The sequence below is a fragment of the Ornithorhynchus anatinus genome, chromosome 18, assembly GCF_004115215.2.
Source record: "Ornithorhynchus anatinus isolate Pmale09 chromosome 18, mOrnAna1.pri.v4, whole genome shotgun sequence".
Taxonomy (NCBI): domain Eukaryota; kingdom Metazoa; phylum Chordata; class Mammalia; order Monotremata; family Ornithorhynchidae; genus Ornithorhynchus; species Ornithorhynchus anatinus.
This window is the reverse complement of record NC_041745.1, coordinates 28,339,506-28,355,982: the sequence shown is the minus strand read 5'-3', so window position 1 is coordinate 28,355,982 and position 16,477 is coordinate 28,339,506. Positions and strand designations below refer to the sequence as shown.

Below are 16,477 nucleotides of genomic sequence, written 5' to 3'. Positions count from 1 at the left end.
GAAGCCTAGAGTGAGGAGTTTTTGTTTGGAGCGGAGGTCGATAGGCAACCACTGGAGTTGTTTAAGAAGGGGAGTGACATGCCCAGATCGTTTCTGCAGGAAGATGAGCCGGGCAGCGGAGTGAAGAATAGACCGGAGCGGGGCGAGAGAGGAGGAAGGGAGGTCAGAGAGAAGGCTGACACAGTAGTCTAGCCGGGATATAACGAGAGCCCGTAATAGTAAGGTAGCCGTTTGGGTGGAGAGGAAAGGGCGGATCTTGGTGCACTCTTCCTGTAGCTTGGGTGGCAATAACCCATGCCCTTCTGCAGGCCCCAGCCTAGATGAGAGTCTGGGCCTTCCTGGACAAACACCAAGGGCTGGAAAGAGTCTGTGAGGGAGGGGTTTAGGGAAGAGCTTCTCACAGATGGGAAAGAAGCACCTTGTCTGGGGCATTTGTCCATGGGTTTGAAGCAAGAGAAGGGCAGGATGGGCCATTCCACTTGAATAAGCCTGGATGGGCCCTGTACGCAGAACCGGTTCCCCTTGGTTGTAAGGCCTCATGATAACGTCCCGTGTCGGTCACCAAAGAGAGGAAGAGGAAGGACCGGAGAGACTTCCAGCCGGAGACAGCCTCCTTTGCGTTTCGTCCTTCCCCTCAAGCCGGAAAGCCTGGAGGAGGCTTTGCCCAAGCTCTGCTTCAGGTCAGGATGCCAACAGGACCCCTCCCCAAACTGTCCCGGTGAGGCGGGGCTGCTTCCCAGCCCACTTCTGCACCTCAATAGGCTTAGAGCTGGGTACAGTCACAACAGAAAACTGGTGCAAGGAAGCCCGTGGAGTGTGGGCTGGGAAAAAAAGCAATATAGCAGAGTCTGGGCCAAGGCAGAGAGAGGAGGAGGAGGAAGAAGAAGGATGGGGGGGATGGAGACCCCAGAGGAGAATGTAGCTAGTGGAGAGAGAAGAAGGGGAACATAGAGAGGAGGGCAAGAGCAGGGCGATTGTGTTCAGGAAATGGGCACTGATCAAATGAACAAGCGTCCCCAGGAGTTTCTACCTGCATTTTCTAATTTTATTCTTTTAATGGTACTTAAGTATTTACTATATTCCAGGCACTGTACTAAGAGCTGGGGTAGACACAAACTAACCAGGTTGGACACAGTCCATATCCCATATGGGGCTCACAGTCTTAATCCCCATTTTATAGATAAGGTCACTGAGGCACAGAGAGGTGAAGAGATTTGCCCAAGGTCATACAGCAAATGGCTAATCCCTGGAGCCAGGATTAGAACCCAGGCAGCTGTGACCCTGAGGCCCATGCTCTGTCTACTAGACCACAATGTTTCTCCTTCCATGGACATGACTTTTTTTCTGTATTCGAACTCTCAGATGGTACCCATTTCCTTCCAGTGAACCCCCTCTTCTTCCTTCACATTTATGGAATAAGAAGTTCCTATTTTCTCTAGTGGTTAGAAACTTAATGCTATAGTTACAGCCTAAACCAATTTCCAATCAATCAATCAGTGGTATTTATTGAGCGCTTACTGGGTGCAGTACTAAGTGTTTGGAAGAACGCAGTACTATAATTGGTATACACTATCCTTCACCTCAAGGAGCTTACAATCTAGTGGGGGAAACAACAATCTATTTTTCCCTCAGTGTTTCTGTCAGAGAGCAGAATCTAGCCCTCCATGGCCAGTTTTGTTTTATTTTTTTAAATAGTATTTGTTAAGCACTTACTATGTATTGAACACTTTTCTAAGTGCTGGGGCAGGTACAAGGTGATTAGCTTAGACACAGTTACTGTTTCACATGGGGCTCACAGTCACAGTAGGAGGGAGAACAGATATTGCAGTTTTACAGCTGAGGCCCAGAGAAGTTAAGTGACTTTCCCAAGATCATAAAACAAGCAATCAGCATATCCGGGTTAGAACCCAGGTCCTTCTGACTCCCAGGCCCATTCTTTCTTACTAGGACACAGTGAAATCAAGACTAAGAATTGAGCAAAGAAGCTCCCCAAGGAGCGACCCACCAGTTGCCACCAGATGCTGGTGGCCGAGTTGTTGCCGACTTGTTCATCCCAAGCGCTTAGTACAGTGCTCTGCACATAGTAAGCGCTCAATAAATACTATTGAATAAATACTATTGAATGCTGCTTTTACCCATGTTCCTCCACCCACCTCGTGATGGACTCCCTGTCCACCGGAGGCCCTCAACCCAGCTTGCACAATTCACTCCTTTAATACCAACCTACTCACTTGTACCTTGCTCTAGCCCATCATTCAGTCAATCGTATTTATTGAGTGTTTACAGTGTACAGAACACTGTACTAAGTGCTTGGGAAAGTACCATATTGTTATACCATATTACAGACACATTCCCTGCCCACAATACACTTACAGTCTAGAGGACTCACCTTTCCTGCCCTCCTTCCTGCCTTCATATCACCTTACATATCCAGCAGATCAGCACTCTCTTCATCTTCAAAGCCCTACTGAAATCATATCACCTCCAGACAACCTTCCTGGACTAAACTCTCTAACACCAACCCTATTTTCTCCCCGATGCACTTAGTCCCACCTTGTAAACACTTGGGTACATACACTCCCCCACAACCCTCCAACAGCTTGTATATTCATATCCTTATACTCAGTTGCTTCCGTTACCTGAAGTGTATTTTAATGACTTTCTCCCTGGTTAGACTGTAAGCTCCTTGTTGGCTGGGACCATATTTGTTTTGTTTTATGGTACTTGTTAAGTGCTTTCTATGTGTCAAGAACTGATCTAAGCACTGCGGTACATGCAAGTTTCAGGTTGGACACAGTCCCTGTCCCATATAGGCTTCACAGTCTAAGTAGAAAGGAGTAGGAATTAATCCCCATTTCACAGTTGAGGAAAGTTAGGCACAGAGAAATTAAGTGACTTGACCAAGGTCACACAGCAAGCAATTAGCAGAACTGGAATTAGAACCCAGATCCTGACTCCCAGGCTTGTGTTCTTTCCACTAGGTCACTGCTTCTCATCTCTACCAACTATCTACTACCAAATAGTACTATCTACTACCAACTACCATCTTGTACCAAACTTTGGCTTGGCTAAACCCAAACCACTTCTTTCACCTCCCTTGGGCAAAATCCCTTTTCAGTGGAATCTTATGGTGTTGATGATGTTAAGCGTGGCCCTGCTCTGATAACCCAGGAGATTATGGCTGAGGGAGTAGCAGGGCAGCTCATCATGCCAACTCACCCTGACCCAGCTAGGCATGACACTCTGATAATAAATTTGGTACTTGTTAAGTGCTTACTATGTGCCAAGCACTGTTCTGAGCACTAGATACAAGTTAAGCAGGTTGGACACAGTCCCTGTCCCAAATGGGGCTCACAGTCTTAATCCCCATTTTACAGAGGAGGTAACTGAGGCTCAGAGAAATCAGGTGACTTGCCTGAGGTCACACAGCATACATGTGGTTGAGCCAGGAATAAAACACAAGTCCTCTGACTCACAGGACACTTGCCACTAGGCCAAACTGCTTCTCCCACTCTTCGATGGGAGGCTGGGATCGACATGGTCAGTGGAGGACGTTTCTGATTGGGTCCGTCTAAATAAACAGTCATGAGGTGCTTGGGCTTCAAGGAAGCTTTCATTCAGGGATCAATATGTAGATAGGACAGCACGACTGGAATTTTGGAAACATTTCATGGGTGTCCTGAAGACTCTAAGTTCCTTGTGGGCAAAGAGTCCGCCTACCAACTGTTCTGAGTTGTGTTCTCCCAAACGCTTAGTATAGTGCTCTGTCCACACTAAGTGCTCAATAAATACCATCATTCGACTGACAGAGAGTTTCTTTTAAATTAGATTGCTTTCATTACAGTTATGTTAACTTGTGCTCCTTTTGGTGAAATAGGGGGAAGCAGGGGAAAGGGGTTGGAAGCAGGAAGTTAAATGTTTGAGCATTTTGGGCCATTCATACCACAAGTCCCAGAATGCTGTGTGTGGCATAAAGAGAGACTGACTGTGCTACAGTCCACAGAGAAGCCACAGCATTTACAGCGAGCGAGAGAAGCACTTTTTTGAGCACTTACTATGTACAGTGCACTGTACTAGGTGTTTGGGAGAGCACAATATAACGGAGTTGGTAGACCTGTTCACTGCCTACAAGGAGCTTACAGTCTAGAGGGAGCTTATAGTTTGGAGAGATTAGTGATTGATCAGCAGGCTGGCCAGGCTAGAGGGTCAGTCCCAAATCTACTTCTTAGATTGCCTGGGTCATTCACTATCCCAGCTAAACAAGGATGTCTGGTCCACATTATCTCAGTGAGATTTCACCAGTGGGAGACTCTTTTGGATTTCAGATCACTCTTGTTTGTAGGCTGAGGGCATCTTCTGATGCAGATTTAGAAACAATCAAAAATGTACCTGCCCTCAAATCGTGGCCCCATCTTGACCCGTCCCTCACCAAATACCATCCCCTTTGCAGCCACTCCCAAACCCCTACCTTGAAAATACCAAACTCCTAAATTTAAATTTCACCTTCGATTCTTGCCTCAGCCTTGATGACAGGTGTGCTGAAAGCGACGGAACGGCTGGATTAGCAGCAGCACGAGAGCAGGAGGTGCAGCAGAGGGCCTGGATCAGTGATGTGGGACCTGGAAAAAAGGAAGATTGGAGGGAAAAAAAAAAGAAAAACATGGGTTTCCTGTTTTTTCCCCTTTCTTTTCCCTAGTGGAAAAAAACATGAATTTCTTAAAAAAAAAAAGTATGGAACATTTTCTATTCCAAACAGGCTCAGGATTGGGAGGTGCCTGGTGGTTGAGGGTCCCAGAGGTTGATACAGACTATGCAAATTGAAGATTTGACAGAGGCTGGTGGCAGAAACTGGACATCAGGGCAGACCAGTGCAGCACCTGGGCTTGCTTCTGAAAGGTGTTGAGAGGGCAGAACTACACCCGAATTCACCCTGACTGGCAATACGGGGGACTTCCAAATCCTGTACTATCCCAATCTAATGATAATATTAACTGTGGTATTATTTTATAGTATCTGTTAAGCATCTACTGTGCCAGGCACTCTTCTGAGGGTTGGGGCAGGTACGAGGTAATCAGGTTGGAGGACCCAGCCCATGTCCCACGTAGGGCTCACAGTCTTAGTCCCCATTTTACATTTGAGATACACAGAAGTTAGGTGAGTTGCCAAGGTCATCCGGCAGGCAAGAGACGGAGCCGGAATTAGAACCCAGGTCCTTCTGGGTCCTGGGCCCGTGCTCTATCCATTAGGCCACACTGCTGTGTTAAAGCACTTATTGTGGGCCAGGACCATATCCACTAATTCTGCTGTACTTTCCCAGGCACTTAGTACATTCCGCCTCTCCCCTCCCCCCCAACAACCCCCTCCCCTACTTTCCCATCCTTCCCTGCAGTATCCTCAGAGGAGATCTCCTCCCTCCTCGCAAGTGCCACCCCCTCCACCTGCGCCTCGGACCCCATTCCCTCTCACCTTCTTAAAACCATCGCCCCTGCCCTCCTCCCTTCCTTAACTTCTATTTTTAACCACTCAATCTCCAAGGGCTCCTTCCCCTCTGCCTTCAAACACGCCCACGTCTCCCCCATCCTAAAAAAACCCGCTCTTGACCCCACTTCCCCCTCCAGTTATCGTCCTATCTCCCTACTACCCTTCCTTTCCAAAATCTTAGAACGAGTCGTCTACAATCGATGCCTAGAATTCCTTAACTCCCATTCTCTCCTAGACCCCCTCCAATCTGGCTTCCGTCCCCTCCACTCTACCGAGACTCTCTCTCTAAGGTCACCCATGACCTCCTTCTTGCCAAATCCAATGGCTCCTACTCCATTCTGATCCTCCTTGACCTCTCTGCTGCCTTTGACACTGTCGACCATCCCCTCCTCCTCCGTACCTTATCTCACCTTGGCTTCACGGACTCTGTCCTCTCCCGGTTCTCCTCTTACCTCTCTGGCCGATCATTCTCGGTCTCCTACGCTGGAGCCTCCTCCCCCTCCCATCCTTTAACTGTTGGAGTTCCTCAAGGGTCAGTTCTTGGCCCTCTTCTGTTCTCCATTTACACTCACTCCCTCGGTGAACTCATCCGCTCTCACGGCTTTGACTACCATCTCTACGCAGATGACACGCAGATCTACATCTCCGCCCCTGTCCTCTCCCCCTCCCTTCAGGCTCGCATCTCCTCCTGCCTCCGGGACGTCTCCACCTGGATGTCGGCCCGCCACCTAAAACTCAACATGAGCAAGACTGAGCTCCTCATCTTCCCTCCCAAGCCCGGTCCGCTCCCAGACTTCTCCATCACCGTGGATGGCACGACCATCCTTCCCGTCCCGCAGGCCCGCAATCTCGGTGTCATCCTTGACTCGTCCCTCTCGTTCACCCCACACATCCTATCCGTTACCAAGACCTGCCGGTTTCACCTCTACAATATCGCCAAGATCCGCCCTTTCCTCTCCACCCAAACGGCTACCTTACTATTACGGGCTCTCGTTATATCCCGGCTAGACTACTGTGTCAGCCTTCTCTCTGACCTCCCTTCCTCCTCTCTCGTCCCGCTCCGGTCTATTCTTCACTCCGCTGCCCGGCTCATCTTCCTGCAGAAACGATCTGGGCATGTCACTCCCCTTCTTAAACAACTCCAGTGGTTGCCTATCGACCTCCGCTCCAAACAAAAACTCCTCACTCTAGGCTTCAAGGCTCTCCATCACCTTGCCCCTTCCTACCTCTCCTCCCTTCTCTCTTTCTACCGCCCACCCCGCACGCTCCGCTCCTCTGCCGCCCACCTCCTCGCCATCCCTCGGTCTCGCCTATCCCGCCGTCGACCCCTGGGTCACGTCCTCCCGCGGTCCTGGAACGCCCTCCCTCCTCACCTCCGCCAAACTGATTCTCTTTCCCTCTTCAAAACCTTACTTAAAAATCACCTCCTCCAAGAGGCCTTCCCAGACTGAGCTCCTCTTCCCCCTCTACTCCCTCTGCCATCCCCCCTTTACCTCTCCGCAGCTAAAGCCTCATTTTCCCCTTTTCCCTCTGCTCCTCCACCTCTCCCTTCCCATCCCCACAGCACTGTACCCGTCCGCTCAACTGTATATATTTTCATTACCCTATTTATTTTGTTAATGAATTGTACATCGCCTTGATTCTATTTAGTTGCCATTGTTTTTATGAGATGTTCTTCCCCTTGACGCTGTTTAGTGCCATTGTTCTTGTCTGTCCGTCTCCCCCGATTAGACTGTAAGCCCGTCAAACGGCAGGGACTGTCTCTATCTGTTGCCGACTTGTTCATCCCAAGCGCTTAGTACAGTGCTCTGCACATAGTAAGCGCTCAATAAATACTATTGAATGAATGAATGAATGAATACATTGTTCTGCACATAGTAAGCACTCAATAAATACCATTGATTGGCTGATTATGTGCTAACCACGGTACTAAACACTGGGATAGATACAATCGCCATCTTGATTAGCTAGTATCTACCCCAGCACTTAGTACAGTTTCTGGCTCATAGTAAGCCCTTAACAAATATCATTTAAAAAACTTGATCAATCAATCAATGGTATTTATTGAGTGATTACCTTGTGCAGGGCACTGTACTAAGTGCTTGGGAGAAAACAACACAGCTGGTAGACAAATTCCCCAAACACAACAAGCTTACAGTCTAAAGACATGATAATGAAGTCCGATAGTCTCTGGTTCATAGTCTAAAGATGGGGGAGAATGGGTACTGAATCCCCATCTTACAGATGAGGAAGATGAGGCTCAGAGAAGCTAAGTGACTTGCCCAAATTCACACAGCAGGCAAGCGTCAGAGTCAGGATTAGATCCCATGTCCTCTGACTCCCAAGCCCTTGCACTGTTCACTAGGACACCATTCATTCATTCATTCATTCAATTGTATTTATTGAGCACTTACTGTATGCAGAGCACTATACTAAGCACTTGGGAGAGTACAATATGACAGTAAACTGACACATTCCTCCCGCGGTCCTGGAACGCCCTCCCTCCTCACCTCCGCCAAACTAATTCTCTTCCCTTCTTCAAAACCCTACTTAAAACTCACCTCCTCTAAAAGGCCTTCCCAGACTGAGCTCCCCTTCTCCCTCTACTCCCTCTACCACCCCCCTTCACCTCTCCACAGCTTAACCCTCTTTTCCCCCCATTTCCCTGTGCTCCTCCTCCTCTCCCTTGCCATCCCCTCAGCACTGTACTCGTCTGCTCAACTGTATATATTTTCATTACCTTATTTATTTTGTTAATTTTGTTAATGAAATGTACATCGTATTGATTCTATTTAGTTACCATTGTTTTTAAGAGATATTCTTCCCCTTGACTCTATTTATTGCCATTGTTCTTGTCTGTCTCCCCTGATTAGACTGTAAGCCCATCAAACGGCAGGGACTGTCTCTATCTGTTGCCGACTTGTTCATTCCAAGCGCTTAGTACAGTGCTCTGCACATAGTAAGTGCTCAATAAATACTATTGAATGAACATTCCCTGACCACACGAGCTTAAAGTCTAGAGGGGGAAATGGTTATTAACATAAATTACAGATAAGTACATAAGTGCTTTGGGTCTGGGATGGGGGATGAATAAAGGGAGCAAGTCAGGGTGATGCAGAAGGCCATGGGAGAAGAGAAATGGAGCGCTTAGTTTGAGAAACCCTCTTGGAGGAGATGCATGTTCAATAAGGCTTTGAAGAGGGGGAGAGTAATTTTCGGATTTGAGGAGGGAAGGCATTCCAAGCCAGAGGCAGGACGTAGGTGAGGGGTCAGCGGTGAGATAGATGAAATCGAGGAAGGTTAGCATTAGAGGAGCAAAGTGTGCAGGCTGGGTTGTAGGAGAGTAGCAAGGTGAGGAAGGGGCAAGAAGATTGAGTATTTTAAAGCCGATGGTGAGGAGTTTTTGTTTGATGCAGAGGTGGATGGGCAACCACTGGAGTTTGTTGAGGAGTGAGGAAACATGGCCCAAACGTTTTTGTAAGAAAATGATCCGGGAAGCAGAGGGAAGTATGGACTGGAGTGGGGAGAGACAGGAAGTTGGGAGATCAGCAAGGAGGCTAATACAGGAATCAAGACAGGATAGGATAAAGTGATTGGGTTAATGTGGAAGCAGTTTGGATGGAGAAGAAAGGGCAGATTTTAACGAAGTTGTGAAGGTGGATCAGACAGGAATTAGTGATGGATTGAAGTGTAGTCTAAAGGGTTAGAAATAGAAATGACTGCTTCCTCCAGTATCTGAAACATGTGAGGCCATTTTCCAGTCTTAAGTTGTTTAAGGGTCTTAAGGGTTGGTGGAGCAAAGTGCTTGCTTTTTCTGAGTCTACTTCCCAGTAATAATCATAATTCTAATAATACTTGTAGTATTTCTTAAGCACTTACTATGTGGCAAGCATAAGTGCTGGGGGTAGCTACAAGTTAGTCAGGTCCCACGTGGGGCTCACAGCCTAAGTGAGAGGGAGAAGAGGAAACTGTAACAAGTATTTCTTCTTGCTGGACTCAGCTTGCTGACTGAATAGACTACTTCCTTTCATTTACTATTGATTTGGTGAGTTCTATTTTTTCCTGTTTCTTCTGAACTGGGAAAGAAGGGAGAGGGGGTCAGGAAAAGGGAGCTTAATCAGGGAAGGCCAAAGTAGAGGAGAGCCACAGTTAGGCTGACCACTACTATTCATGTCCTACTCTGGCCTTGACGAAGAGTTTGGATAGCTCTCCACTTACCACAAGGAGGGAATTTTTCACACTTCAGTGAGGCAGAGGCCTTTCCAATGAGCCAAAAAACATAGGCACGACCTTAGTTCCAACTTTTGATGAAGTCACTCCCACCGTCCAAGCCATGAAAAGTGTTCAGATAATAATTATGGTATTTGTTGAGCGCTTACTCTGTGAGAGGCACTGTACTAGGTACTGGGGTGAATGAAGCAAATCAGGTTGGACACAGTCCTGAGGGGCTCACAGTCTCAGTCCCCAGTTACGTGACTTGCCCAAGGTCACACAGCAGACAAGTGGAGGAGCCGGGATTAGAACCCATGACCTTCGGACTCCCAGGCCCATGCTTTATCGACAACACCATGCTGCTTCACAATCTGCTAGCATTCCTGCAGAAATCTACAAGCAAGGGGGAACCTTACTTCTCAGAGGTTTCTTCCTCAATTTGTTTCTTAATGGTATTTAAATGCTTACTGTGTGCCAGGCACTGTACTAAGCACTGGGTTAGAGCCAGGTTAATCAGGTTGGACACAGTCCATGTTCCCCATGAGGCTCCCAGTCTTAATCTCCACTATACAGATAAGGTAACTGAAACACAGTGAAGCGCAGTGACTTGCTCAAGGTCCACAGCAGACAAGAGGAAGAACCCGTGTTAGAACCCAGGTCCTTCTGACTTGCAGGCCTACGCTCTCTCCACTAGGCCACGCTGCTTCTCAATGTGTAAAATACTGAAGAGCTGCCACAGGACTTCCAAGATGCCACTCTGAACACGATATTCATGAAGAAAGGGGGATAAAAGGATTATGGAAATCCCCAGGTCATTGCCTTGCTTCCCTGTTTCCCATCTCTACCAAGAAACTGGGAGAAACCTTCTAGACAGGCTACCGAAAAATGTAGTGTATGGTCTGCAGTACCATGGAGTATCAAAACACACACTACTTGACTCCCAATAAGCCTTTTATCATCATCGTCATCAATGATATTTATTGTGCGCTTATTTTGTGCAGAGCACTGTAAACTCCTCTAGACTGTAAACTTCCTGTGGGCAGAGACTGTGTCTACCAACTCTGTTGCACAGTACTCTCTCCTAGTACATTGCTCTACACTCAGTGCTCAAGAAATACAATTGATTGTTTCAATCTATTGTCAAAAACTACTGGTTTTTCCTCCACATCATTTCCCAGATCTACCCATCCTTCACTACCTAAACAGCTACTTCTTTGGTCATATTGTGGATAAAATATTGCATTGGCCTCCTCACTGGTTTCCCTTTCTCCAGACTCTTCCCTCTCTGATCTATACTACACACTGCTACACAGGGTATCTTGAAGCATCATTCAGAACCCAACCTTTAACTCTTCAAAAATCTCCTTTGGCTTTTCATTTTCCTCGGCCTCTGGAAAAAATGCACTAACGGCTCCACAATTATTCCCACTTTACAAATCTGCTCTCTTCACTCCACTCTCTTCATTCTTCCCATACTAACCTTGTTTAACTCCCCTACCTCCCATACCCTTGCTCATTCCATTCCCTCAGCCAGGAATTCCCACTGTCCCACGGTACCTACTAAGCACTTATGGTGCTCAAAATACTGTGTTTTCTGAGTGTCTGAGAGAATATAATATGATAGAGTTGGTAGACACGATTCCTACCCTCAAGGAGCTTACATTCCAACAGACTACAGCTCTCCCGGTTTTCAAAACCCTTCCCAAAGCAATCTATGGTATTTACTGAGTGCTACTGTGTGCAGAACACTGTACTAAGCTCTTGGGAGAGTACAATACAAATAGACATGATCCTAGTCCATAACGAGTTTACAGTCTAGCGGGGGAGAAAGAAATTAAAATAAATTACAGATAGGAGAAATGGCAAAGTATAAGGATATGTACATAATTGCTGTGGTGCTGAGGGTGGGGTGCATATCAAGTTCTTAGCGGGTATAGATCCAAATGCATAGGTGACGTGGAAGGTTGTGGGAATAGGGGAGCTGAGGAAAGCCTCCTGAAGATGTGATTTAGGATGGTTTTAAGGTGGGGAGAGTGGTGGTCTGTGGTATATGAAGGGAAATGGAATTCCAGGCCAGTGGGAGGATGTGGCCAAGGGGTTGGCAGTGAAATAGATGAGATCGAGGTACAGTGAGTAGGGTGGTATTGGAGGAACAAAGTGAGTGGGCTGGGTTGTAGTTAAAAATCAACAAGGTGAGGTAGGAGAAGGAAGGCTGATTGAGTGCTTTAAAACTGAGGGTAAGGAGTTTCCGTTTGATGCGGAGCTGAATGGGCAACCACTAGAGGTTCTTGAGGAGTGGGGAGATTTGGATTGAACGTCTTTTTTAAAAAAATGATTCTCAATATCACAAATCCTCTCAAACCACCCACTATCCGTAGCATTCAATTACCTATTTATTTCTTCCTCCATAGATGTATGTACATATATATATATATATACGCATTTATTCAAATTTACACTTAATCATTTATTCTGATTACTGCAAGTCAATATAAGTGAATATTTTCACATGTCCTTGTAGACAGGAATGTGCCTCCTTTTTGTTGTACTTTCCTGAGCACTTAATAGAGAGGCTTCTATAAGGAGGAGGCTTCTTTAAAAAAGGGACTCCCTTGAAGCAATCCAACAAGCATATTAAGACAGGGCTCTGTAAAGGCTTCTGACAAGGTTCCACTCCAAAGGATGTCAGGAAACAGAGGGACCTCTAGGTGGGAGGACTAGACTAAGACTAGATTAGATTGTAAACTCATTGTGGGCAGGGAATGTGTCTACTTTCTCTGTTACATTGTTATATTGTACTCTCGCATGTGCTTAGAACAGTGCTCTGCACACAGTAAGCAAAATTGAATGAGTGAATGAGGCAGGAGGAAGAGCAAGATAGCCTACCCTTGCATATGGATTTGTTCTCTTTATTCACCCCTCCCTAGGCCCCACAGCACTTATGTCCATACCTGCAATTTATTTATTTCTATTATTGTCTGTCTCCCCTTCTAGACTGAAGGCTTGTTGTAGGCAGGGGAGGTGTCTACCAACTCTGTTGTACTGTACTCTTCCAAACACTTATCACAGTGCTCTGCATACAGTAAGCATTCATTAAATATGATCAATTGATTGACAGGGATGAAAGATCAGGGCTAGGGTGAAAGTAGTTAAACCCATGGGAATGGGTGACATACCCAAGGAAGTGAATGTAAAGTGAGACGAGAAGGGAACGTACAGCAGAACTTTAAGGGACCCTCACAGTTAAAGGGTGGGAAATACAGATAGAGCAGCAGGAAAAAAGACTGAGAAAGGGCAATCAGAGAGGAAAGAGGGAAACAGGAGGGAACTGGGACAGAAAAACCACATTTGGTAGTGTTTCCAGGAGAAGGGAGTGGTCCAAAATGCCAAAACCAGCTAAGAGACATTAGATTTGGTGTGGAGGAGATGAATGGTGCTCTTGGAAGGCACATTCTGAGTGAAGTGGATGGAAGGAGGATTAAGGAGGGTCAAGAAGGGGGCTGGAGGAGGTGAAGTGGAGGCAGCCCTAAATGCCACATATCTAATGTGCATAACCTCTCAACTAGGCAGGAAATTGAACCTGACCAGAGACTATCAGATGACAAATCACTAATCAACTTTTAGGTATCCTCCCAGCCCTGGAAAGGGAATACCAGCTAAAGGGATTTCCTGTTGCTGAGTCCTGGTTGACCTGGATTCCTGTGAGTCAGGGAGAGCAAGCACCTCTGCAACTAAAGGCAGCACCATTTGGGAACCTGGCAATTGGATGGGGACAGCTTACTGTCCTCCATTGTAACCTAACTCCTGAGTGACACCCCCTCACAGTGTGGCTTAGTGGAAAGAGCCCGGGCTTGGGAATCAGAGGTCATGGGTTCTAATCCCGGCTCTGCCACTTGTCAGCTGTGTGACTTTGGGCAAGTCACTTCACTTCTCTGTTACCTCATCTGTAAAATGGGGAATAAGACTGTGAGCCCCACGTGGGGCAACTTGATTACCTTGTATCAACCCCAGAGCTTAGAACAATGCTTGGCACATAGTAAGTGCTTAACAAATACCATACTTATTATTATTACCTCACCTTCAGCCTTGTGAGCTGGAGGTTTTGTGCAAGGGGTCTGCAGGGCCGTGCCCAGTTCCCATCCATTGGGGCAAAGTGGAACCCAGGTGTCCATTCAATTAATCAATCAACAATGATATTTATTGAGTACTTCTTGTGTGCTGAGCACTTGACTAGATCCTTGGGAGAATACAATGCAACCAGTAAGCATGATCTCTGTCCTCAAGGTGCTTACAAACAGACAGATATTAAAATAAATTAATAATAAGTTAAGGGAGGCAACAGGGGGTAAGAGTGGAGTGAGTACCTAAATGCTATGGGGATATGGACTCAGTGCATAGCACATATCTGTAATTTATTTATTGATATTAATGTCTGTCTCCCCCTCTAGACTGCAAGCTCACTGAGGGCAGGGAACGTGTCTGTTATATTGTACTACCCCAAGGACTTAGTACAGTGTTCTACACACAGTAAGCACTAATAAACACAATTGACTGACTGACCAACATAGGCACAATAAATACCACCAGTATTATTATGTTTGTTATGATTATTAATGTTGTTGTATTCTTGAGAATAAGAGCTATAGCAGGAAGGTGTGGGAGGTGCCTTGCCTTTCTTATTCCCCTTCTCCCTCTCTGACAACTTTCTAGTGCTACTTCCCGGAAACAAGCTGTCTGGGGAAATGGAGTCCATACTCCAGGCTAAGAAAGGGCCCTCCTGCCAAGGGACATCCAACATGTTTCAGCTGAGCCCTGAAGCACTCTGGTCCAAAGTAGCACTGACAGAATTCCAATGATGGGACATCCCTGCTCCAATCCATTTTGGAAGCCTTGTTAGCTAGCTTCCCCCAGGAGCTATCTGGGACACAAAAAAGAAAGGCCAAATGCACCAGGAAACAACAGCTATTGTATATTTTTTTAAAAAATGGTTATTAAGCCTGGTGACAGTCCTAGGATCCTGCAGAAATTGGTAGATTTTTCTCCAGGGCCATTAGATAGTTTTCTGAAAATTCATGGAGGACAAGAGAAATCTTTGAAACTGATGGTGTTTCCCATATGGTACAATAGCTGGGCCTCAGTTTATAATAATAATGGTGGCATTTGTTAAGCTTTTCCGATGTGCCAACGCTGAACTAAGCACTGGGGCAGACACAGATAATCAGGTAGGAGACAGGTCCTGTCCCACGTGGGGCTCACAGTCCAATGGGGAAGGACAGGACTGAATTCCCATTTTACAGATGAGGAAACTTGAGGCACAGATAAGTTACGTGACCTGTGCAAATTAACCTCAATCCTGGCATTCAACGATGGAGGGGGTGAATGAGGTGAACTTGAACCTTCAGTTACTGCGGCCATGGGCCAGTTACTGCGCCCATGGGCCAGATGACGGCGGCAGTGGGCCACTCCCCTTTTGTCAGAGGCCCCAGGTCTTTGACATGCTGTTATCTGATTCAGCAGCCCTGGGCCACCCAGATCTGCCGCCTCTGTCAGAGGAATAGGGGACATAGCTCATGCAAGGGCTCCAGGCTCCATGGCACCAAGGTGGTTGTTGACTCTTTCCCTGAAGCACGAAGAGTAATTTCTGGCAGTACACACAGTTGGATTAATGCAACAATCAGGCAGTCCTCCATGTCCCTTGTGGTCACCGAGAACGGTGTTTTCTGACCCCTGAACTCTCTCTGAAAGGATCAAATAAACAGTGACATTTGCTCATTTCCTCCAAGAAGATGCTAAGGAAGGATTTGGAATGAACATACTACATCCAAGAAAAAGAGATTTCTCTCCTTTTTTATTATCATCATTATTACTGTATTATATATGTCAAGCACTGTTCTAATCATAGGGTTAGATACAAGTTAATGAGGTTGGTCCCAGGTCCTGCCCCACATTGGGCTCACAGTTTATGTAGGAGGGAGAACAGGTATTTAATCCCCATTTTACAGTTTGAGGAAACTGAGGCAGGGAGAAGTTAAGTGACTTGCCCAAAGCCGTTTATCCCAGTAGTATCTTGCCAACTCTCCCCTCTGATTCCAGTGGACCCCAACATCTGAGTCACATCATGGGAGGCTTCCCATAGCAAGTTTGGGGGCCAGCTATTGAAACCCTGACCCAGAGAGACCTACCCATGAGGTGAACAGTCAGAATGAGCTACGGAACTGTGGCCATATTCACCAAGACAGGGTGGGTCTGGTTTGGGCAGATCAAACCAAACCCAGCTCTCCGGGTTGTTCTGGTGGAACGAGATGCTAGGCACCATTCATTCATTCATTTGATCGTATTTACTGAGCTTTTACTGAGTATAGAGCACTGTACTAAGCACTTGGGAGAGTAAAATATAGCAACAAATAGAAACATTCCCTACCCTCAATGAGAAGACTTAGTTAAGTTCAGGATGATAATAATAATAAAATAATAATAATAATTGCATTTGTTAAGCACTTACTACGTGCCAAGTAATGTATTAAGCACTGGAGTAAATAGAAGGTAATCAGATTCCATATGGGGATCACAATCTACTTAGGAGGGAGAGCAGGTATTGAATCCCCATTTTGAGGTTGAGAAAAGAGAGGCACAGAGTAAGGTTACACAGTGGACAAGTAACGGAGCTGGGACTAGAACCCAGGTCATCTGACTCTTAGGCCACGGTTCTTTCCATTAAGCAATGCCGCTTCTCTGTCAAATCTGAGTGCACCCCAGATCTGCTCCTCTGGCTGAACTGTTGGCT

At 46.5% G+C, this 16,477-nt stretch overlaps 1 protein-coding gene across 6 annotated transcripts in view; it reads right to left on the bottom strand.

Annotated features, from left to right (window-relative positions):
- Nucleotides 1-16,477, bottom strand: part of RBM47 (RNA binding motif protein 47) — a 130,426-nt gene that overhangs the window by 39,154 nt on the left and 74,795 nt on the right. For 5 of the 6 annotated variants that reach the window (XM_029046683.2, XM_029046682.2, XM_029046684.2 and 2 more), the window contains one exon: nucleotides 4,469-4,619. In XM_029046683.2, coding sequence (XP_028902516.1) covers nucleotides 4,469-4,619 — 151 coding nt within the window. The remainder of the gene's footprint in view (nucleotides 1-4,468; nucleotides 4,620-16,477) is intronic. The other variant, XM_029046686.2, reaches the window with a different exon arrangement.